Source organism: Pogona vitticeps, chromosome 2 (assembly GCF_051106095.1).
Source record: "Pogona vitticeps strain Pit_001003342236 chromosome 2, PviZW2.1, whole genome shotgun sequence".
Taxonomy (NCBI): Eukaryota; Metazoa; Chordata; class Lepidosauria; order Squamata; family Agamidae; genus Pogona; species Pogona vitticeps.
In genome coordinates, this window is record NC_135784.1 from 125,262,721 (window position 1) to 125,288,356 (window position 25,636).

Here is a 25,636-nt window from a genome sequence, read left to right on the forward strand (position 1 = left end):
TCTTCTTCTTCCTCGGATGTACTGTATTTAAATAGAGGAGTAGATCTTGTCACGTGAAGGGGGAACACTAGGCTACTATTGGCTAGGTGGTAGCACGTGACAGGAGCTGCTTCCTTTCCCCAGCTATTGGCCGGAAAGGCTTAGACGAGAGAGAGAGAGAGAGAGAGACGCACGTTCGTAGAAGCAACTATAGGATTGGTCTCTGAGCGGTCACGTGGGAGGGGCATTCTCCTGTCTCCTCCTTCCCCCCCATCCCGCGTGCGGGCGTGTAAGCCGACGGTAGGGGTTTCCTCCTGCGTCGTCTTCTCGGCCGGCGCCTGGATGCTGGGGCGGCTTCTCCGGGCGAGCGCCAGAGCGATGTCCGGCGGGAGACCTGACTCAGCGCAGGCGCGGAATCACCGCCCTCCGAAGCACCTGCGGGCGCGGGAGAAGCGCCTGGGGCCGGAGGGGTCCTTGGAGGCCTCGAAGCTCCGAGGCCCCGCCACCGTCTTCGTCCAGGTGGTGGCGGCGGGGACGCGAGATGCCGGAGCCGCCGTCTACGTCTTCTCCGAGTACAACCGGTCAGTGGGCTCCCAGGGCGCGGAGCCGGCGGGACTCCTCCTGCCGGGGCTCGCCGAGGGTCAAGCCGCGGGCTCTCCTGAGTGCGGCTCCCTTCCCTCCCGGGCCTTCCCTGCTCACGTGTCGGTTGAGAGAGACGCTGTTTTCTGCCCCGCCACTCACACGCACAGTGAAGTCTACGCACAGCCTAATGTTGTCCTTCTCTCTCTCTCCCACCCCTCCCTCCCCCCCCAAAAATCTGGTCCGAATTCTGTTCCATTTTGCTTCAGGTTTGCACACCTGCTTGCAGAGCCTTTTTGCAACATCCTCTGCAGCGACAACTGTTTGCTTTTAGGCAGTTTCTGGCTGCTCTCTCACCCGTACTTTTGTTTTAACCTTGTGTTGTCTTAGGATCTGAACTCCAGTTGCAAGTTCAGTGCCATTCTTTTTATTTTGAGATGATATGAAACATTGGCCCCTAAGTTATTCTAATGATCATAAGGTAGATGTCACTTACAGTGTTGTGTTTCATTCTAGGTATCTTTTTAATTGTGGAGAAGGAGTACAGCGCCTTATGCAGGAGCACAAGTAAGGATGATTGAGATCGTGGGTGGGCAGAAACTAGACAGATAAAAGACCTTACTAAAGTTAAATTGCTTAACAAGTCTTGTTTTCACCACAGGTTAAGAATCAGCCGCTTAGACAATATCTTCATCACCAGAATGAATTGGGCAAATGTTGGTGGCTTGTCTGGTGAGTTCAGGTCAGATACTGTATTGTAACTAGGCTATCTGGAATTCTGTGGTTCATAATTAGATTGGTTTTGTAGTGTGTGTGCAAGTTTTGAAAGCTGTCCTCTAAAAAGTACATTGTTTTCTTGCGAGCTTGGTATGAGCAGGTGTGTCAGAATGTGGTAGGAGTCACTTGGCCTGTGTTATTGTTTTTTGGATTTAAAGCTGGTTTTGTTGGTTGCCTCTATAATACCATGTTTGTAAGCCTCAACTGCTGAATTTTAGTGGAATTCAGGCCATAAATGTAATAAATTCATTCATTTATTCTGGTATACCTATACGCAGTTAGTGCACAGCATTATTCTGGGTGGTTTACATAACACACATGAACTTCCCTGCACAGTTAGACATTCTGTAAATGTTTGGGACAGCCAGAAAAAAAACCTAAACATAATACAAAATGACACTAGAAAAATGGTATGAGCACAGATGGCGTTAAGGGTTAGAGTGGCAGTCCGGGGCAGATGAATTCAAAAGTGGCTGCTTTCAAAAGCCTCTGAAAGAGAAGCATTTTCGGTAGCCTCTTAAAACTAGAAGGGAGGGGACCAGGTGTAGCTCCACCGGAGATGGTTTGGCAGTGATGGTGCCACTGCTGAAAAGGTCCTATGCTGTGTAGAAGATTTTTTGGCCTCCTCTGGTGTAGCCTCCTGGAGGAGCATAGCCTGAGAGCATCTAATGGTACAGTGAGATGACCTTGGGGGAAGGTGCTCTGATAGGCCATGAGATCCCAAATTGTAAAGTACTTTACAGGCTAACATCAAAACCTTGAACTTGATTTGGGATCCAACTGGGAGCCAGTGCAGGCAAACCAGGACCAGGGAGATGTGATCAAACCTGTCATCAGCCTGTCTGCTGTGGTCTAGACCTGCTGTAGTCTCTGTGTCAATCTCAAGGGAAGGCCCACAGAGCAAGCATTGCAGTACTTGACCCTGGTGATCACCAACACTCTTAATGTCATGTATAACTTAATACAGTAATATGGAAGAGTTCTTGGGTGCAGTTGTAGCAACTGACCAGGAGAACAGTGACTGGAAGGAGTCTGTGAACCATGTTGAAAATGGAGTTTCTTTTAGTATTCCTTTGGACCTCTTAAACACTACTTACATTAGATATTCAAGGGCAACAAGTTCCTCCAGTTTTTCTCTTTTTGTTGATTCTGCCTCTTTAAGATCAGTTGATGTTTCTTGGCCATGTAGTTGCTCTATCACCTACTTGGACAGGCACATCCCTGGTTAGCTATGATCTGTACATACCATTCTGGCTGACTTTGATAATAGTTTGCTTGAGGTGGAATCAGCAGCAACATCTATAGCCACGGGTGCTATGAAAAATGTCCTGCTCTTGCCATGGCATCTGGAAATCACAGTAGTGGCATGTGTCTCTTGGTCTTCAGTACTATCTGATATTACAGTTTGTACTGAAAGTTACATATAACACCATTCAGCAAATACATTTGTTTTTGGTGTGCCAGACTCAGTACTGTTTATGTCTTTGCAAGTAATATTTTGAGAGGTAGACCAGTACACAGTGAATGGGATGTCTTTCTATTTATACCATAGTCATATGATTTTAATCCATCAGTATAGTAAGCTAGGGCTAGACTGTGTTAATATTTAATTATTTGCTTAAAATCACCTTGCGAGCATCAGGGATAAATGAATTCAAGTGCATATCAAACTACAACTAGGGGGACTCAAGTTCAAATCTCAATGGACTGTGAAGCTGATCTGGTGCTAACTGAGCTATCGCTAAGCCTAAGCTACCTGCCAGGGTTGTTAGGATAAAATGGTGGTGGTTGAGGTGTTCAGCATTGTGCTACTTAGGAGAAGATAGGATATAAATCTCCCCTTCTTCAAATAGTGGCAAAAATCCTGTTGCTTAGTGTAGTAAATTGCAGTAGAGTAGGCTTATTAAATCATTCGGGACTGGGTGAGTCAGCTGCTCAATAAGTTGTACTACTTCAAATGGGCCTACCCTAAATGTGACTTACTCTAGTATAATGAGTTGTATAATCGTCATCATGTTAAAACTGCAGAGCTGGAAAGCACCTTATGGATCATCCACTCCAGCTTCTGTTAGAGTAGTTCCATTTGAACGAGTAGAACTGACAGAAGAGTTGACTCACTAAACTTGCATTGATTCAGTGAGTCTAGTCTAGCATGATTTATTATGAAAAGCAATGATATTTCAGCCAATAAATAAAATAACTGCCAAGGTGCCAGTAGTTTTATCTTGTTAGCTTAACAAACAGTAAGTTTCATAACTATATTTTTTCTGGGCTGTAGCAGTAGGCATCCTTCTTAATTAATTTTTGATGCTTTTCTGCAATTTTTGGCTGAAACAAATTTCTGCTCTTTTCTAGGAATGATTCTTTCTTTGAAGGAGATACAAATTCCAAAATGTGTGGTTTCTGGACCCCCACAACTGGTGAGTGTTGCTTCTTTCTCAGTGATCATTTGTATAATTACTTATTCAGGAATAAAAATGGTATTAAAAGTGTCAGTGAATGCCAGGAGGGGGTTTATTTTTTTTAAAAAATTTTTTAATATTTAAATTTTGATTTAAATCAATTTAAATTTTTTTAAAAACCATTGATTTTTATACATCCTGCACCCTGGTGAATACTATCTCTGCCATTCTGGATTAGGTTCATGCAGTTGCTATTCTATTTGTGAGCTCTTAATGTCCAGTCAAGACCTGCCAGTTCTATTTCCTGGTACATGTAATATCCTTTTTATCCATAGCAGGAAATTGCACTCTTCTGGAAGTGCTCAAAATATCTACATCTCTGTAATAATTAACCGATTGACAGAAAAATATTGATAGAAAGATGCAAAGCATATTCTTCACCTTCATGAGCTACAGTTTCCTTTCTACCAATTACAGTTAGAGCTGTGGTTTTGTTCCAGATTTTTGTTGCCTTTCCTGCTCACTTTTATTAAGCATGTCATGCGCTTCTTAAAGTTGTGTGTTTACTTGCATATAGTACATGATCCCTAAATGTAGGAAGTGTAGAATATGAGTCAAAAGATTGACTTGTTTATCAAACTTGGTTTGAATCTAATTCCTGCAGTGAATTTGTCAGGGGGCTTTCTGCAACCTGGTCCCTACTTCGACTGTATCCTGTATCTGTAATATAAGGGAGAGTGATAACATATGGGGTATTGTAAGGATTAAGGTAAAGGTAAAGGTTCCCCTTGACAATTTTTGTCCAGTCGTATTTGACTCTAGGGGGCGGTGCTCATCCCCGTTTCCAAGCCATAGAGCCAGCGTTTTGTCCGAAGATAATCTTCCGTGGTCACATGGCCAGTGTGACTTAGACACGGAACGCTGTTACCTTCCCACCGAGGTGGTCCCTATTTATCTGCTTGCATTTGCATGCTTTCGGACCGCTAGGTTGGCGGGAGCTGGGACAAAGCGACGGGAGCTCACTCCATCGCGTGGATTCGACTGCTGGTCTTCTGACCCTGCAGCACAGGCTTCTGTGGTTTAGCCCGCAGCGCCACCACGTCCCATTGTAAGGATTACAGATGGATAATTGTATAAAAGCATTATACAAACTTTAAGTGTTATTATATAGAGGACAGATGAGAATGGCTTATGCTAGTATCTTAGTAGAAAATACTTCAAATGTTGCAGTTTTGACTCTCTCCTTGTTCTGTATATTTCAGCAAAACTACCTGGAGGCAATCAAAGGATTTTCAGGTTCATTGAAAGGAATAGAATTAGGTAGGCACTGCATTTTTATATGGGCTTCAGATGTACCATCAGTGCAGTTAGTCGCTGCATTCCTTCCCAGTGACTGCAGTGATTATTGTCTTTCTAGACCTTTGGTTTCATGTGGTGGTAGCTTATTTCCTAGCTGCTACTTGCACCATCTCTTTCCAGATGCCTCACAGAGATAACTTAAGGCTTGAGGGATGAGAATTGTGTTTGTGTTCATTATCTTCTGAGTCATATTTATCTTTGCAACTTGATCCAAACACATAATACTATTTGATTATATTCCAGTTTACAAAATCTGTATCAACAGAAAGGCCACCCTAATGACTGATTACTGATTTTGTTTTGTTTTTATTGGTTTTGTTGTTGTTACTAGTTGTGCAGCCTCATTCTAATTCCGAATACCAGGATGAAACTATGTCTGTCTGTCAAGTTCCCATAATAGGTGAGTTAAGGGTACTGTAATTTTACTAGGAAAAAAAACGGGTGGTGGAATTTAATAGATTTAGTTTTATAGCATTCTAAGTGCAGTGATGGATCCATGATGTCTGATTCTGAAAGTGAAATTCTGGATTTTACTACAAGCAGGTAGGGTTTAATTTGACCTAAGTACAGACTGTGAGACAGTTTGTGGGAAACTTGTGCTTTTTCCTATCCATTCTGTAACTTTATCTTCCTAGAGGGTAAACACTTTATGAAGGTGTTCAGTCTACAAATGTAGAGAAAGAAGAGGTGCTGTAAACACACAGTGGTGACTATAATGGTTATAGAACAAACCTAAAATGTCTACAAGAAATATATACAAGGATTAGATATAACCAACAGGTTATTAACAGTGTAGTGTGGCAATGTATAAAATACTTCAATGCAAATATAATCAAAACAATGTATATTTTATCAACAGCATATCAAACTCTATCTAAACCATATGTGTTACAGCAATCATATATTGAGGAGAGGTTTGGATACATTTTTGTTTCATGTTGTTCTTGTCCAAGTTCATTTTGGGCACTGAAGTATATAGACACGATGATCAGGTCTTGTAAGACTTCCATAAAACCAATAGACAGGAACATTTTGTAATATTCTGTATCTCCCCATTAACACTTGATTTTTGGGCAATATCAGTGCTTTCAGACAATTCACTGAAGCATGAAGAAAAGGAAATGTAGGTACGTGGTGCAAAAAAGAAAATGTAGATATCAATTAATTTGACAGAGGTTATCCCCTATATATTTAGTTATCCCCTAAATATTTTCAATCAGGAGGACTGAAACAAATGTGGAACAGTTAACGAAAGACTCTTTGGGAGACTGTTTCTTGTCCTCTTTTGTTCTGTGGAATGTTCTTAGCTTTCATCTTCTGTCATAAATATTCTCTGTAAATATTTGCCTCCAAGTTGCAGTACTCCACTGGGTATAGGGCTCTGAAAAATGAAAACCCCTGGGGACTGATTTATCTGTTCTGGATGCCCCCCTTTAGACACATGTTTGTGTTTTCTACCTTTACTCTCACTTATTCTGAAACAGGCAAAATATCTAGAGATGAGCCAAGGCCGCATCCAGACTCTCCACCACCTGTGGATAGAGTTGAGAAAAAGCATGTCTCGGGACGAAAATCTCCTTCTGTGGAGCAGCAGTCCTTAAAGAGCTACAGTGGTAAAGTATCCCCTCCTAAAATTGATGAAATGAGTCTTGCTGCTTGTGTCAGTTTGCAAATTGTGTGAGGTCATCAAGACTCCATTGCATTCTGGTTTTTGAGCTTCACTGTGGGGAAATTCTTTGTGTATAGTTGAGAAATGTATGGTAACACTCCTGTTAAACTAGTTTAAGATATGTGCTTGGATTTCTGCAGTTTCAGCATTGGAGCTGGAGGGGTACCTGGGGCTTCTTGTATACAGAGCATCACAATAATGTGAAGGCTGTCATTACCAACCTACAGAAATCATTGCCATAGAGTAACGTATCCTACCACCTATAATGTCAAGTCCTTTTTTTATGTACAAGGACAGAAGTGAGAAGGAGGGGCAATGCATGAACCTAAGATATCCTAGAGGAGATTAAACTACGTTTGCAGTGTTTGTAGGCTAAATCATCTCTATGTTCCAAAGGTCTCTCTTCAGGATGATGGTTTGGTGTCCTTTTTTGGTCATTTAGGCAGAATATACATCTTTAAAGTATGATAATAAGGTTTTGCCAGTCACTTGATTATAACACAGGGTTTCTTGTATTCTCTCTCTCTTTTCTTCCTTGGTGGCATGCAAGTTTGTCAAAGAGACCCATCTCTTGTCGTGGCATTTATCTGCAAGGTAAGAGTTCCCCTTAATAATAAGGGGCCTCGATGGCTATTGTGCAGGAATGGGGAAATCTAACTCTTCTTACTCTTGGTATTTTGTTTCCATTGGCCTGGAAAACATTCTCTGTGCCTGCTATTTTGCATCCTCCTCCTATGAAGGGAATAATACTGAATGATTTAATGTTGCTCTTTTTATGGTTCAGAGCTGGTGGCTGAATGTAACCTGGTTCTTTGCTTGTCAGAGTGAGCAAGTATTTTGCTTTCCCCAGTTTTCACCCTTTTTGAGGCAAAGAATTCTTGAGATAATAAATCTTCAAAACAAACATTCTTGTGCTGTACATTTAAAATATATAGCCCAGAGCTGGTTTGCTTAATTGGAAATTTCTTACAATTACTTTAATTCTGACCATGAAACACTGGGAACTGACAGTCTTGAAAGTGCATATTGCACAGAACTGTTTGTGGTTATTGGATTTGAAACCGACTTTCACTAACATGCTGAGGATTTAAGCCTTGCTGTCTTAAGAAACGGTGTAATATTTGGGTTCTTTTTGAAACGATTAATTGTTCCTAGATGTGCCCAACTTTGTAGTTATGTCTTTTCCCCTCTCCTAATGAGCCCTTCCTATTTTTCTGATGCAGACCGAATGAACATCTGGTGTGTTGTCTTTAATGGTGGGCTCTGTTTGTATGTGGGTACTCTCATTATGACTTTTTCCATGTAACAGTTCATGTTTTTTTTCATTGATGTGATGCATTGTTGTGGAAAGGTGATTAAATGTGTGGTGTTTGTTGGCAGCTTCATCCAAAGAAAGGACAATTTTTGGTGCTCAAAGCGAGGGATCTTGGTTTGCCTGTGTAAGTATGGAGGGTTTCTACAGAAATTTTAGAAGTGGGGCATTTCATTTTTTTTTAAGCTTTGATGATGTATACTCTTTTCAACTCCTTTCTAGAGGCACTGCAGCAATAGCTCCCATAATAGAAGCTGTGAAGGATGGAAAGAGCATCATGTTTGAAGGCAGAGAGGTGTGTTTTCACCAAAGATGGTTTGGTTGTGCTCATAGCTGTCAGTCACTTTCTTACGGATGTGACTAGCTGGGATTTGTCTCCATTATTTGGGCTGAAATAATTATCTGAGGTCTGTCTCAGTCAGTGGGAATATCTGAGGCTGAGCTAGTGTTGTTAATAATGATTTGTTCCTGTAACATGAGAGAAGATATGAAATAGCTTTACTAGTTCAAAAGGAGCCTTTATACTGGATTTCTTGACATTATGGATAGAAGTGGTTGTCTTTCTGAGTCCAAGATCACAAATGAAGTACTTTTGCTGATGGTAAAATTGTTCTTGCCATGTGGTTTTGGCCTTAGTAGAGATACACTTTCAGTTGCCAACTTATGAGACTAACAGTAGAGCAGAGATTGGCAGCATGCAGCCCCCTGAGGATCAAATGTGGGACTCGGTATTCTTACACACCTAAAATGTTTTAATTTTTGAAAAAGGAACTTTAAAAAGTCCCTTAGTACCACATTTTGAAGGCCCCTAGCCTTGATTTTTTTTTAAAAAATGTTACCGCTAGAGTGAACAGGGTATTTTTCAGTTTGGGAAAAAAAAACATTTGTAAAAAAAATCTTATTGTGGAGAGCAGAGGTTCCAGAAGCAACTGTAGTCCTCCCAAGGTCAGTGGATCAGTATGTGTAGCCTGTGGACCCCTGGGAATTGGCTATCCCTGCTATACAGCTCATCTCAGGTGTATGTCATTGTCTTCAATATAGATTACTTCCTGCTAAGTATCTGTAACATGCTCACAAATGTCCTCTTGTGGGCCAGTATTAATGCCTACCTATATAGTCTTTGAATGTAGCCTGTTGGAGCAGACACTGTAGCAGATTCTGATAGGACGTTCATAGTGTTCATATGTACTTACATGCATGCCTTGTTCCAGATCTTGGCTGAAGAGATCTGTACACCCACAGATCCGGGTGCTATCTTCATTGTAGTGGAGTGTCCTCATGAAGATTTTGTAGATGCCGTCTGTGAAAATGTTACGCTGAAAGGGTATGATTAAGAATAGGCATGCCTGCCTTAAGAGTTAAAATTTGGGGAGGATACAGGAAGAATACATCTGCATGCTTTTTTGCAGGTGCCAAGAAGGGACGCAGGAGAAGCCAGTCGCTTTAGTGATCCATATAACTCCAGAATCTATTCTACGGGACAGTCGGTATAAGAAGTGGATGGAGAGGTTTGTAGTTTGTCTGAAATTATATACTCTGTAGCTTAAACTGAAGCATATCCCCCTCTTACCCATCACGCATGGGATTGGGTTAAAAGCATATACCGAACTTCAGTTGTGCTGATAAGGAATGTGCACAGCAAAAATCTTTGTATTTCTTTCATTTCGGGTTCTTTGGAGAGTGCTTTTTTATTTTTATATTTTTGGGTGTGACGATCCATCCATTTTAGATAAAAGAGAAAACCTCTTTTGAGTTTCCCATTCGTGTTTTCTGCTACTTCAAAAGCCTTAAAGAGCCCTTGAAAACAACTGCAAAAAAGCAGAGGTGAGGTTGCAAGGAATCAGTCTACTCCAAAAGCAGGCAACATTATACAAGAAAGAAAAAATCATCAGATCTCTGCAGGCACTAGTTTGCATTATATTCCTCTTTCTTATGCCCCTCCTGATCAACAAAGGTTTAGAAAAAGAAATCATCATTAAATTATGCCAATTCCAGTTTATGTGCCAGCTGGTCATCAGCTGTCTGGTACAGAGAGACATCCACTTACCAAAGCAGCCACCAACAACATAATACCAAGAACAAGAGAGAAATGCCCCAAGCTGTGTCCAGCCAATAACAACCACCACTTGCACTGCTCAGTGACACCCTGGCAAAGTAACAAAGTCCACCTCCTGGCTCTCTAAGCAAAAAGCAGGAAAGGATCCAAGATAAAAACACAGCAGACAGATATCAGTCCAAGACGGAGGGCACCAGGAGCTCAGCACTAAGTAATTGAGCAAGGAACAACTGAAGCAAAGAACACTCCTTGCTGGCTTAAAAATTGTTTTACAGATTCAAAATTCCTGCTCTCCCTCCCTTGGGTGTTCTAATTGGTTGCTGACAGCTCCCACATCACTATTTGTTGAAAAAAAAGTCAGGCCATTTGATACACAAAGGGTGAGGGGGCACTGGAAGGTTACACAAAACAAGAACACAAAAGAGAACTTAAAATGTTTGTGTACCCTTTTTTTTGTAAAGTCATTTTTGTTAAGGCACTCTTGGTAATCACTAAAAACATGAATTGCATGAGAGCCTCTTGTTTTGGATCTTTCGATCCAATGCAAATGGTCCATCTTTAGTATTGCCACTTTATGACAGCACGACACCGGCATTTTAATTTGTATGTTAGGTCAGTGGTTCTTAACCTTTTTGAAAGAAACGCCCCCTTGAGCCATGTTCTGAAGGTTGTTCTTCCTAACGTTTCATCAGTCTCTGTGGCCAGCATCTTCAGAGATGAACAACGTTCAGAAATGGCCGAAGAGCCCGAAAAACCCACAACAACCATTAGATCCCGGCCATGAAAGCTTTCGCAAATACAAAATAATTGTATACTGTTGGCAATGATGCAACTTAGTTTGTATTTTGTCTCTCTGTGTGTGTTTTAAAGTGCTTTCCATACATTCTCAGTAATACTTAAAAATACATGCAGGTTAGGTCAATGTTGTTGCACCGTAAGGAATTGTAGGCTGGGGAGAAATAGAAGTAAGTTGCCTTCAATGCCTGTGAAACATGGGGTTTCCCAGAGTTTTCACTATTTCACTACACTTGACTAGCTCTTTACTTTTCCAGTTTCAGCTAATGGCACTTATCTATTTGGATATAAAATTTGGTGAATTATTCTTAACTGTTCCTAGCATGTAGAGGCTATTGTGTCCTTTATTACTTTTTTGCCCAATTTGCTCCTTTTTTTGCTAGTCTGATTGGCCACATTCATTTTATACAAGTGAGTAAAACAACTCTTGCCTTTCTTTGCCCAGCTTTTGAGCTAGACTGGAAAGCTAAACAAGCCCTATACTAGTACCCTGATTGACAGACCAATTGTTCTTGGATAGAGTCAGTGGAAAAGTGCGTTAAAACCGGGAGCATGGTAAAAAGCAGACCTGTGGGAAGCAAGTGCATTATAAACAACGTGATCCGTGGTTGTGCCAAATAACACCACCACCTTGAGAAATATGTCTAAGAAAGAGCAAGTCTAGTTTGACAGAATTCCATCCCTCACGTTTGGCATGCCTAACTTGCAGTTTTAGTGTGCAATAAGGTATGCTTGGTTTCTTTTGTCCTACCAGGTTTGGACCAGACACTCAGCACTTGATTCTGAATGAGAATTGCCGCACAGTGCACAATCTCCGTAGCTACAAAATTCAAACCCAGCTCAACCTCATCCACCCTGAGATCTTTCCATTGCTCACCAACTACCAAAGCAAGGTGAAGCTTTTATCCTTTTTAAAAGATCTCTCTCTCTCACACACACACTCACACTCACACTCATATTTTTATGTTTTCCCATTAGGAGGAAGAGGCTGTGTTTAACATCCATGCGACGCGAGGTGAATGCCTCCTCAAATGCCAGCTGAGGCCCAAACTTGAATGGCAGAGGTAAGTGGACACTTAATCTTGCCCTCGTCAGACAGAGGCTGGAGGAGTGCCTCTCTTCATTTTCTTGGCTCATACTGGCAGAGCAGACATTGTGGGAGGCATGGAGATGCTGAGGATCCCTGCCTTGCCCATTTCCTGATAACCTGGGGTTTGTTTTGACATTAAAGTCAAATTCTACTAAAGGTATAAGACTAGTTTAACACAGTATATGACTTGAGATTAATGTGATAATTTTACCCCAGAGCACATTACTGGATAGCAATGAGGGGATGAGATTGGTTTGTAAAATTGTGTGGCATTTGCAGTGCCATAAACATGACATTGCAAGAGGAATTGGGTGGAAGGGGTAGAAGACATAATGACAGATGTCCATCTGGCATCTGTTTTTCCACTTAGTAATGTATATAAACTCAGACCACGGATTGCTTTCAAACTCTTGGCAGGACAAGTGAGAGATGGCAAGGTATGCAGTAGGCTGGTTCTGTGAAAACTGAGCTACAGGGGGAGGTTGGGAGAGAACTGAAGTATGTATGGGTGGGTAGGAGAGTAGTTTAAAAGAGTCTCTTTTCTTCCAAGGTCTTCCTTGTGTGATGTGTAGAAAGTACCTGAGATTCTCAAGTGAAATGCATACAGTCATGTGAAAAAGAGAATATACCCTTTGTGAATTCTGTGGTTTTATGTATCAGGACATAATAAAAATCATCCGGCCCTTAGCAGGCAAATACAACTTCAGATGAACAACAACATATGCCATATTACACTGTTTCATGATTTATTTTACAATAAAGCCCAAATGGAGAAGCCATGTGTGAAAACCTAAGTACAGTGGTGCCCCGCATAGCGAGGTTAATCCGTTCTGGATTAACCTTCGCTATGCGGAATCGTTGCTAAACGGGTAGGGAAAATGTATTGAAACGCATTAAACTTAGTTCAATGTATTCCAATACCTTTCTTACTTACCCGTTCAGCGAGGATTCCAATTGCCGGCAGCCATTTTCGCACCCTCGCTAAGCGAGGGCACGGCGTGAAAACGGCTGCCGGCAGCCATTTCCGGGCTTCCGGCGGTCATTTTGGAGCCGCCGAACAGCTCCCGAAAAAGGGATCGCTATACGGAAACATCGCTATACGGTGCACTCGTTAAGCGAGGCACCACTGTACACCCTTACTGCTTCTATAGGAAACAAGTGTCTTAAGTAGCAGCCAAGTACTGCTAACCAGATGCCCTTTAATAATTGATCATCAGCAAGTGTGACCACCTCTATAAAAGCTGAAGTTTTAGTAGTTTGCTGGTTTGGAGTGTTCAGGTGTGCAACCATCAGAGGTGATCATAGAGAAGCAATTGTCGCTACCCATCAATCTGGAAAGGGTTATAAGGCCATTTCTAAAGAATTTAAAGTCCATCATTCTACAGTGAGGAAGATTATTCACAAGTGGAGAACATTCAAGACAGTTGCCATCTTACCAGGAATGGATGACCAAGCAAATTCACCCCAGGGTCGGACCGTTCAATGCTCGGAGAAATTTCCAAAAACTCGAGTTACTTCTCAGTCTCTGTAGGTCTCAGCATCCGAAATGTTAAAGTTCATGACAGTACAGTTAGAAAAAGACTGAACCAAGTAAGGTTTGTTTGGAAAGGTTGCCAGGAGAAAGCCTTTTCTCTCTAAAAACATCATGGCAGCATGGCTTAGGTTTGCCAAATTGCATCTGGACAAACCACAAGACTTCTGGAACAATGTAATTCAGACAGATGAGACCCAAGTGGCTATGTTTGGCCATAATGCACTGTGCCACATTTGGCAAAAACGAAACACAGCGTGTCAGCACAAACACCTCATACCAACTGTCAAGCATGGTGGTGGAGAGCTGATGATTTGAGCTTGTTTTGCAGTCATTGAGTTGACCATGAACTTGTTTGAATACCAAAGTATTCTAGAGTAAAATGTGAGGCCGTCTGTCTGACAGCTAAAGCTTGGCCAAAATTGGGTCATGCAACAGGGCGATGATCCCAAGCACACCAGCAAATCAACAGTGACTGAAAGAAAAAAGAATCAAGATGTTGCAATGCCCCAGAGTCCAGACCTCAACCCGATTGAACTGCTGTGGTGGGACTTTAAGAGAGCTGTGCAGAAATAAACACCTGCAAACCTCAGTGAATGGGCCAGAATTCCTTCACGACAATGTGACAGATGGATAAAGTCATACAGAAAATGATTACTGCAAGTCATTGCTACTAAAGGTGGTTCTACAAAGGTGAATCATAAGATGTACTTAGTTTTTCACACATGGCTTTCCCATTTTGTCTTTGTTTTTGTTAAATAAAACATGGCACAGTGTAATATGTCATACGTTGTTGTTCATCTGAGGTTATATTTACCTTCTTTATCTGAGATTACCTAATTTTCAGACCTGTAAGGACCAGATGATTTTTATTATGTTTTGATATGTAAAGCCATAACATTCAAAGAGGGTGTACTTTCTCTTTATAAATAAATAAATGCTCTTGGTGTATTTGAAGGAGCAGCAGAATGCTTACAAAAATACATGAGGAAGATCACTGTTGATTATTCTCCTCACTGCCTGGATTTCTGGTTTTGTTCTTTCAGGGAGGCTGTTACTGCATATAATTCCTCTGAATTTGTAGCTGAAGCCTTGGAGCTTCCTGACTTCCAAGATTGTGTCCAGAAGTGCAAAAAGAGTTTACCAGCCAAGCCATCTTCAGGTGAATAAGTTTCATTTAGGTCTATAATAAGGGCTATGTGTGGCAGGATTTGCCCCTTAATTTTGATGGATTTGGAGGGCTAAATATAAGGTTTACAAATAAAGTGGAATATACTAACACCTACTGAAAGACAGTGGTTGAAGAGGTTTCCATTTCCTTTGGAGGAAAGCTCAAAACACAACAAAACCCCCCACAGATTCTAACTCCTTTACTTGTTGAGTTGATTGAAGTGTATATCCCCTAAGACAATCTATAGAGTGGCCATCACCTGGAATAGCAGTTGTTATCTCTCTTTCCTGGCCCCCAAAGATGGCTTGCTTTTCCTACATGCTCCTTTTAGCTCTTTCATCCATCTGAAGCTTTTAAAGAGTTACTGTGTCTAATCAGGTGCAAGGGTGGAGAATAGAACCAGCATCATGAACATATGGCACCCTTCCCAACTCCTTGAGAAATAGGCTAAGTATGTGAGTTTGCCATGATTTAACTGCTTTTTGGTACCTTTTTAGGAAGTGCAGACTGCTACCCAGAAGTTGTATTCTTAGGAACCGGCTCTGCAGTCCCAATGAAAATCAGGAATGTGAGCTCTACTCTGATAAACGTTAGGTAGGTAACCTCGGTTAAGGGTATCTCTCCAGAACAACGTCCTGCAACTTTGTGGGGAGTAATGGAGAAAACCTCCCTAGGCTTGCATATTGGGCCCTCTTCAGATGGTTACATGATGTTCAGCAAAGGCCTCGTGAGCTGATGTCTCCCATTGAACAGTGTCTTGAGAAAAGATATATCATGCAGCCCTTTTCCAATTCAGACAGTGGACAGACATTACAAAATAGCGGTATTAATAGATATAGTATAAATTTATGTTCATTTTCCTGCTAGCTCTACCCAGTCTTTGATTCTGGACTGTGGAGAAGGGACGTTTGTCCAGCTTTGCCACCACTATGGAGATGAAATTGACAAAATTCTCTGCAACATTGATGCTATATTTGTGTCTCATATACATGCCGATCATCATACGGTGAGTACTGTATAATGTTGGAAGCTGTTGCGTTTGTTTTTCCATTAGATACTGTATTAAGAGCTTTAGGAAAGTATTTAGTTTTTATTGTATAAAAGGTTGGCTCAGTCAGTTTGCATAACTAATTTTTCACAGTGGCAAACCCACTATGAAATGGCTGTAATGAAGTTGGTAAAGAGCTATTCCAATTTGTTGACAACAGTTACCGAAGGATAAATGGTGGTTGAAAGCAAATCCCTGTCTCAAGGGACTGTAATAATTTAGAACACTTTATTTACCTGGCGGTTAGCATTGGCAAAGCTGCATTTTCTTTATTGCTTTGAGAATGAAGGCATCTTCTGTGGATAAGGTTGATTATTTCTCCCCAGTGTGCAATATCTGCACTTAAAGAATGTGTAAAATGGCCATCTGTTTGTAGTAAGCCGAACTTCTGTTTCCTAGGGTTTGTTGAACATCTTGTTGCAGAGACATCGTGCATTTGTAAGTACTTTGAAGCTAAAACCCAGTGGTAGGGTGGGTAAGGGATGTTTCTGATTATATTATTCAAGTTTGCCGCTCCATGCAAAATCTCTCACCCTCTGCTCTTTTTTTCCCTTCAGGCAACTCTTGGTAAACCTTACAGCCCAGTGCTGCTAATAGCTCCTACTATCCTTATGGCATGGCTGAATCAATACAGTGATCATTGCCAAGAAATCCTGCAGCATTTCAAGTGAGTAGCTACTCACAAATGGCTTGCTTTAGTGTGAAATATTGAAGTAACCTGCACCTGTCACATACAATTGTTGTCCCATTTGTCCACAGTATTTATTTATTTATTTATTTATTTAATTTTATTTTATTTTATTTTATTTTATTTCTATCCCGCCTATCTGATCATATTAGACCACTCTAGGCGGCTTACAGTAAAAACAACAATGTAATTTTAAAACTTTACAGCAGAAACGTAAATTAAAAAAAATAAAGAACAGAATAAGAAAAAAGATCGTCAAGGGTTTTCTGTTGGGAAGGCCCGCCTATACATCAATGTTTTTAGTTGTTTCTTAAAACATTATTTTTTATTTGAAATAGCATGAAATGATTTGATTCTGGGAAATCTCCAAGTAGTTTAGATTTTAAGGGGTACATAATATTGTATAAAAAAGTTATTAAAAGCATATAAAAATAGCCTGAAAAAGAAACAAGAGCGGTGGTGAAGGAATACCTGCATACACAGGTAATTTTCTGCAGGTGTTTGAAGCTGGATGTTATTTCTACTTCTCTGGTATCCCAGAGAAGTGATTTTTCAAAAGGTGAGTGCCACTTCTGAGAAAGCTTACCTCTGATGTGAGATGACACTGTTGGTTTCAGAAGAACCAGCACACCACTCATTGGTGAGGGCTTTGTGTATTACCAGTCAGATTCTGAATATAGTGTAATAGCTAGTAGGCAGCCAGTGCAGTTTTTTTGACAACAGGTATGATACACGCACAGCATGGTGTTCCATTGAGTACCCTTTCTGCTGTTTCCTGTACCTGTAGTTTCTGAACTCGCTTGAATGGGAATCCCAGCCAGAACACATTACATTAGTCTGGTTGTGAGTTTACCAATCACAAGGGTAGACTATCCTTATCTAAGAATGTGTATAATTAATATACCAGGCACAGGTGATAATGGGTACTCCTGGCAACTGAGGTCATCTAGGTTTCCAGTGATTGAAATGGATCCACGAGTACTCTCGAGCAAGGTTCCCTCTAAGGTGTGCGACTCTGCCTCCCTCTTTACAGCTTTCCTCCTCCATTCAGTGACAGTTGTCAGCCCCTTTGGTTCTGGACGTAATGGAACCCCATGTGAGTGGGGCAGTGGAGTCACATGCGCATGCAGAGGTGAAGTCGCACAAGAGAGAGGCAGAGCCATCCCCAGCGGGGTTGAAAATTAGAGGGTACATTGCTCCCAAGTTATGCTTGGTTCTTTAGAAAAGACTCTGTCTAGAACAGGAGAGCCAGCTGGTTCTGGACCTGAGAGCTATCCATCTACCAAAAACAAACAAAGAAAAAACCATTGGCCACACTGTCTAGGACTACTAGGAACTGAAATCTGAAGTAGCTTACAAATACAACTTATAGACGAGCTACCCGGCTCTAGAGCACTTCATCACACAGATGAGTTCTGAAGTCTCATGCTGAATCATCTTTACCTGGAAAGTATGATTTCCAGGTAAAGATGATTAGTCTGGACATTAAATCTGGAGAGATTTAATGTCCAGACTAATCTTTATACCATACCAGACTAATATTACACCAGCAGTTCTGAAGTACCGGTACAGAACTCATATAGATGATGTACAGGGTTGTCACAATAATTACTAAGAATCCCCTCACCTCCCAACTCTTTTGGCAGATGTGATTTGTTTTCTCTTACTATCAGAAATTAAGCATTTCTGACGTTTGGACATGCTAGCAGTAGCTCTGGACACTCAACATTTGTCCTAATCATGTTTCCCCTGCCTCTCAACTCACCACAGATGACCAATGTTATTACAAAGTGTGTAGAAGTGCAGCATGTTCTCCAATAAGTATGCATTCTGCTCCTATCATGGTGGCATTCGGGTTCATTGGTGAAGTGACTGATGGGACATGAAAGTATCAAACCCTGAGAATTGGTGGATTATATCCTTGGAATGGAATCTTCCAGCTGCTTTCATGAGTATTATGCAGTGACATGGGGACTCACTATGCCAGAAGTGGGCAAAATGCTACCCTCCAGATGTTGCTGGACACCAGTCATTGTTCACAGTAAGCTATGGGAGCTTCAGCCTGCCCAGAAGTACAGCATCGATGACTGGCACTCTGTGTTGCCTATGCATTATATAGTAATGAAGATCCAAACTAAAGCTATCCTAGGCACCAAGGGTACGAATGGGTTAAGACTACTATCATACAAAAAGCCTGCACTGTTTTCTTCAGTGGTTTTCCTCTTTGTACATGTGGGAAGTAATCTGGTGGTGTTCCCAGAATGGAAGGATTCAAACGGTGCTGTCGCTACTCAGGGGATGCATAAGTGTGTGACACATCCAGTTTTGAGCAGGAAAATGAAAACACGGCTTGTCCGAATGCAACTTGCATCAGACCTAGTGAGCAAAGGCCATACTGAAATGTATGGAGAGTTGTACTTCAGCAACTTCTGAAGGGCCATCCATTGCCCATTCCTCAGTATATGAAATTTAAGAGTTCAATTGATGAGAGGACATGTACACTCAAATGTTGAGTGCTACATACTAAAGGAAAACACTGCAAAGTTATGGCATTTCAGTCTGGTCTGTACATCACTCCCACCTCAGATTACCTAAACCTTGTAGGTAAGAGTACATGAGAAGTGTCTGTTGAAAGTGTCATTTGCTGGAGAACAATGAGATTTGAAATCAGCTGACAGGAAATACTCATTAAAAAGTGCCAACCAGTCTTTCACAATGGACAGTCATCTTGACTTTACAAATGACTATATGCATGGTGGTAAAATTAGGTACCATAGCCCAATCTTGATTGCTATCTAAAAATGCCACGTAGTTCAAACTTGAAACAGATACTGCTTAAGATTCTCTAGAGGCTAGCAGAATGCTTAAAGGCCTTTTATTATGAGACTAACCCCTAATACAAATGCCATTTCTACAGTTGCATCCATTCACTGTGGAATGAAGATTCTGCTAAAGAAAACAAGATTACAAATGCCGATTGTTAGTAGTCCTAAACATTTGGAGAGCACAATGTTAGGGGCCACTCTACACTGGCGCTAAAGTCTGAGATACTTTAAAAGTAGGAACATTGATGAAACTTGAAATCAACTTTAATAATGGCTGTTTGGGAAGGAGAACTTGTATCATAGAGTGTGCTTAGGATAGGATGGAGAATCTTTGACCTTTGATATGCTTTGAGTTATCAGCTGTCTCCAGCATGGCCAGTTATAAGTGACTGGGAGTTAGTCCAAAACATCTAGAACAAATATTCCCCTTCCCGATTTAAGTTATTCTTAAATTCTGTCCCGATTTAAGTTATTATTCTATTGTGTCTTCATGACCACTGCCAGGGGTTCCTGCTTCTGTTCTTATTTTGCTTGCCAAGCATTCAAAGAACATGAAACTCCCCATTTCTGGTGGGTGTTCCCAGTCCATGGTACTCTCTCCCATGTGGGGTGAAGGTGGCCCCCTCTCCACTGTTCTGCTGGTAGGCAAAAACCTTCCTTTTCAAGCAAGCCTTTGGATACTGATTCTTCTTATGAGAAATGAGTTTTCGTGGTGCTTTTCATTGACTTTTAAATGTGTTTAATAAGTGTATTTTAATATTGGTATATTTAACTGTATTTTAATATTGAGATTGCTCTGCTGTATCTTTTAGGTTTTTGGGTCCTTTTGGGAGAGATAGACAGGACAGAAATAAGGTGTACGAATGAAGAAATAGAAAGTACAGTTTTAAGTTAATTGTAGTGTTTTTTCCCTTGCAGTTTGATTCCTGCCTGGTTATTAAAGGAAACATCTGATGTCTCCAAGCATAAAGCAAAACCATTTATTCATCAGCTCTTGGAGAAATATGATTTAACACAGGTGAGCTGGATGTGGGATGGTATGCAGTTGGAAGGAACCCGTGAATGAAGTACGTATTACTAAAATACTATGGTATTCAGTTTCAGACATGTGATGTCCGACACTGTAGGAATGCCTTTGGCTGCTCTATAGTCCACAAATCTGGATGGAAAATAGTCTATTCTGGTGACACAATGCCCTGTCCGGCTTTAGTTGAAATGGGTAAGTTCTGTATACTTCCTACTTTGACTCCATGTTGAGAGAATGTTGTGTGGAAAGCTAAGTGTGCATATATCATCTTATTTTTAATGATGGGCTCAGGATATTCATTGCTACTCTCTTCTTAAAAGGTGACAAATATTAATTTTCACAGGAAAAAATGCTACTTTGTTAATCCATGAAGCCACACTGGAGGATGATTTGAAAGAAGAAGCTATAGAGAAGACACATAGGTAAAACAATGGGAGTCATGTTGGCAACCTTAGAGGAAATTGATGTAAAGGGAACAAAAAGGCAGAACTCTTCTCGGCCTGACCCTTAAAAATATATATATATCTAGAACAAAAATGGTCAGTGTCTAGTGACACAAGATCTCTGTACACCCACTCTTGGATGTCCCTGCCCAGTTCCCCAAATATTTCTCTATTAAAAAGCCTTTTTTGGTAACTGAACATTCTCTCTAGTAGCCTGTTCATTTTTATTTTATTTATTTTTTTAATTACAGCTTGGAGGAGATGTGAGGGGGCCTAAAGATGCTGCTAGGCTTCACCCATGGCTGAATTGCATCTATCACCCACTAGAGGGCAAAACATGACTTCTGAGCAATTTGTATTTTTTTAATTTGAAGATGAAGATGCAGGAGAATGCACTTTGTGCACCCCAGTCTAAAGATGTTTTGTGTTCCACTAGTAGTTGTGTAAGCTTGGTGCTGATATCTATTGGCTCTTTCTGCATTTGGTTGCAGTGTGGTTCACACTTTGATTAGGCTGGAGGCACGTCTCTGAAGTCTGTTTTGAGTGGTACAGTTATTTTTTTTAACCTTAAAAGCAAAAAAGCTAACTGTTAAATTATTTGTTTTACTGTACAATGTTAAGCATTCTGTCATGCACTAAAATACATGCAGTGAGAAGTTACAGCCTATCTTAACCTAGGACAAAACTCTGGTGGAGTCAAAGCAGGAGGTCTGGGCCCCTGAGGATCAAACACATTTTTGACAAGTTGACAAGAGAGGCTTTGCTTGCTTGTTGCTGCTAATTAAGATGGCAGTAGTTAATAGCAGCTGGTAATGCTTAAACTCCATGACTCATAAAGGATAACCTTGCCCCTATCGTTTTATGTGCTTTCCTGTTCCTTCTTTCTACTCTGAAGGGTAGCTATTGTGATGATGTCTGAGGGAGGCCTTCCATTTTTCACTGTGTAGATCCTGTGCTTTTGTTCCCTTTTGTAGCACTACCTCCCAGGCAATAAAAGTTGGAATGGACATGAATGCAGAGTTCATCATGCTCAACCACTTCAGCCAGCGCTATGCCAAAATACCACTTTTCAGCGATGACTTCAGTGAGAAGGTTGGAATTGCATTTGATCACATGAGGGTGAGTTTAACAATCCGGCTTGTGGCAAAAGCGTCCTCCACCTTGTCATCTGTTCCTGGATGCGGAGCAAGCCCTTCAAGCACAACAATTCCCTCACAGTCTTTAAGCCAAGCTCTTGTTCAACAAGGTAGGGGAGTGAGATGGCAGCCTGGCAGTTGGGGATGCCAGAGAAGAAGTGAAGGGGTCAAGAAAAATGCCACCTCCAACTTCCCTTTGGAGCACAGCACCTGCCCCATGAAACCCACATCTAGCATATCCCAGCCGAGCATCAGTTCCCCATCTGTCCAATGGGATTTTGGATTTTTTGGGGACGGCAGCCCCTCCCTCCATCTCCAACAAAACCTCTCCAAAGAGCTTACAGTGTCAGAGGTGGAGCTCTCTTTGGCAATCTGGCAAGCAGCTCCCCTTCCCGCTTGTCCCCCAACTTACATATTAGTCCATGACTATGCTGTGGTCAGTGGCCCAGGCTGCCTCTTGGCTTTCCTGTTAGGAAAGAGAAGATGTGCTGAAGTATTGCCTGCTACTTCTGGGGCATCTGCTGCAAATCAGAGCAGCTCCACCCAAGAATGCTTCCCCTCTGCGACCCCCCCCCCTTTTACCCTGTCCTTGCCTCAGGAAAAGGGTAGTCAGGAGAGTGCTGTAGGCACTGGATATGGTTGCCCAAAGGTGCACAGAGCAACCTCCTCTAACAGTGGCACTCTGAAATATATCTTTACCACTTGGACTCTCTCTAAGTCACTTTCCTTAGTGGAAAAGAGGCTGAGGGGCACATTTAGCACTGCTCAGTTCTGGAACCAGGAATCCTTTTGCTGAAGACTGGCTAAAATCATCACCTTCCTGTCCTGCAGAAGGTGTTGTGTGTGTGTGGTGGGGGGAGTTGTTTTCAGCAGCGGCTTAGTGTTGAAGCTGAAGGAATGCAGAGCACATCTGGGCAGCAGCACTAGATCATATACATTTGCTGGCTCACCTTCTCCTTGGCTGGAAGTGGAATTTTGAAATATGGTGGCCCTCTGCGCGCGTGCATACGCACGTATGTATGTATGCCTGGGATTTTTTTCTTTCAGGGAAATGCCATTGGGAATGCAAACACTGGCAGATTGCATTTTTGCTCAAAATTTATGGATAGGTCATCAGACCCCAGGCCTGGAGAAGGATGCTTCAGGTTTTGGGAAGGATGGTCCTTGCTGGTCAATGTAAATGTATCAATGGTGATTTGGTTGCAACAGTAGTCCAGCAGCAGGACATGATGTTCTGTAAACAGATCAAGGGGCATTCTAGAGGGCAGAAGGCACCTCTGTGTTTGTCAAGCACCCAGAGGACTGTTGTGGCACATGCTGTGAGCACATCTTTTTTGTGAAAGTGTGTAGGTAGTATGTGATTGGAGGTGCTGCCAAGTTGTTGATTTGTACCCACAACTTTAATCTTTTTTTTTTTTTGGTCCTTAGGTGCGTTTTCAGGATTTTGATGTGATTCCAAAACTGCTCCAACCCTTGAAAGCCTTGTTTGCAGATGAAATTGGAGAGATGGAAGAACGGAGGGAGAAACGGGAGCTGCGTCTTCTGAAAGAGGCAATAAAAGCTTCTGAGGCCCTGGCTGTTCTTGATAACAAGGGATTAGCCAAAACGAAACTGGAACATGCAGAGAATTCTCATGAGACACCAAAGAAAAAAATCAAAACTGCCAGCTGACGGAGCTGCAAAAAGCTGTCTTTGTGCCTTTCTACCAGGGAAGCTGATTTATGTGTGTGGCATGATAGGACCACTGCTAAAAAGATTCTAGGAGACCTTGGTACATTTGAGTTTCTCTGGATTGTTCCCTCCTCCTGCCCCCAGAAGTACCTCTGCTGCTTCTACAAGTGGGTGAACCAGTTTGCGTAACAAACCTAGCAAAATGTGCTTCCTGGCTACAGTACCCAGGAACAGGGTGTATTCTGATGGTTCGTCTCCCTATTTGTTGGTGGGGGAAGTATTCTTTTTTTAAAAAAGAATCTATGACAAGAAACAGTAAAAAGCAAGATTTGGATGAATGACCATCAGGTGACTGGCTTTCCATTATAAGGGAGGCTAATGTTGACTTCCTGATTCCTTAAATATTTATTAGTTATGGGGAAGGGAGAACACTTCACAATAGAAGTTGTGTTGTGTTATAACCAAGCATGACACTAGGGTTAATACTGCATATTTTAGATCAGTCTTGCAATACTTCTCAGTGCTTTATTATTTGCAGCAGATGTTGCAAGTGCTTTTTACTTGCAGTTTTTTTTAAAAAAAGAAATCAATTCAGGGAACCAATAAATAGAATTTATTGATGACACACAGTGTGTGCATGCTGATGCAGACAAATGAACTATTTGTTTACTACTGCATAGTAAAATATATTAGGAATGGTACTGTGTCAATCTGTATTCCTGCCTTTTTGTCTATTCTTGTTGAACATTATCCTGGGATGTGGAATCTGGAGTTCTGAATAATGCTGGACTTCCAGCTATCATCAATCCTAGCCAGTATGGGCAGAGATGATGAGAATTGTAATTGTAGGGTACTTTCAAACATGTCTTTTAATCTGCAGTTGTCCTGCCTTGTTTGGGAAATTCTGTGGAAGGCCTAGACAACATAGTATTTCATTTGTAGTGCTGCTGATGCTTTCCCACTGCTGCTTCTGAGATTTTGAGCAACTATTTCTGCATTACAGAGGTGAAACAAAATAGCTGCATAATGCCTTCTTGCTGGTAGTACTAGATACACAGATGGACATTTAGTGGAAAATGCTTATTAGCTTGGTTACCTGTTAGTGAGCTCAAAAATCCAGTACAATTAACGATAATTTGGAAGGGACAAATTTTCAACAGGTACATTGACATTAAATTGGTATATATGTGTGACTCAGTTTACTGCAGTCTTACCGGAAAGAAGTATTAAAAACCCTATTGGTGATTTTATGAGTGTTCCTCATAAAAAGGCTGAATATACACTATTTTATTCTCACAGGAACAACTCTGTGAGGCATGTCAGAGCAAGAGAATGAATGATTAGCCTGTCACATTAGCCTGTCATGCTTTTTGTAGGTCCTGAGATTGGAATACTTGAGCAGTTATCTGTGGAATTGATCAGTCTTATAATTGGAACCCACTCAGACTTTATAGAATGAAAGTTCATAAAAAACATACATAATATAGGACTAAGGATTTTAAAGTCTGCAACTACAGACTTTAAAGCTGAAAAACATATGCGAGGTTTTGCTTATAGGTCCACAAAAACAAACAGATGTGTTCTTATTTTCATCAGGCCAGTTGGGTGCTATTATATAACAAAGGGTGTTTTAGTATAAAGCTCTTTTCCCTGTGACATAACAAAGAAATAAGTTGGCTTATGGTTGTGATGCCATAACAAAACTGGCCCTAGTACTTGAAGGCTCATAAAGTGTAAAAGTTCTGTCCATTAAAATTTAGGATGGCCAATAACAATACAGCTGTATGGATAACTCAGTGGTTTAGGTATCTGGGTGCAGAGCTAGAGGTTGGGAATTCAGTTCCCCAATATGCATCCCATGAGCAGAGCCAGCCTGTGTGGCTTTGGGTAAGCTGCACGGTCCCAGGGTGTCCCCAGAAGAAGGGAAGGGTAAACCACTTCTGAGCATCTATCTAGAAAACCTTGATGGCACATGATGATCATAAACAATATATATATGGATGAGTCCGTGGATGAAATCCAGTAGTAAGTAGAGTAGGTCTATGAAATTAATAGAATTTGAGTTCATTCACCAAATT

The 25,636-nt window shown here is 41.3% G+C and overlaps 1 protein-coding gene across 1 annotated transcript; it reads left to right on the forward strand.

Moving 5' to 3' along the window:
- Positions 1-223: 223 nt before the first annotated feature.
- On the forward strand, positions 224-24,259 carry ELAC2 (elaC ribonuclease Z 2). Its single transcript, XM_020796312.3, has 24 exons — positions 224-560; positions 1,075-1,125; positions 1,220-1,290; positions 3,691-3,755; positions 5,000-5,057; positions 5,428-5,496; positions 6,581-6,709; positions 7,316-7,359; positions 8,146-8,204; positions 8,300-8,372; positions 9,289-9,401; positions 9,487-9,585; positions 11,683-11,821; positions 11,907-11,992; positions 14,596-14,711; positions 15,218-15,314; positions 15,588-15,726; positions 16,168-16,206; positions 16,326-16,435; positions 20,200-20,299; positions 20,380-20,500; positions 20,652-20,730; positions 21,726-21,870; positions 23,316-24,259. The coding sequence occupies exons 1-24, from the start codon at positions 322-324 to the stop codon at positions 23,556-23,558; spliced, it is 2,484 nt and encodes an 827-aa protein (XP_020651971.3). The 5' UTR covers positions 224-321; the 3' UTR covers positions 23,559-24,259.
- Positions 24,260-25,636: the final 1,377 nt, after the last annotated feature.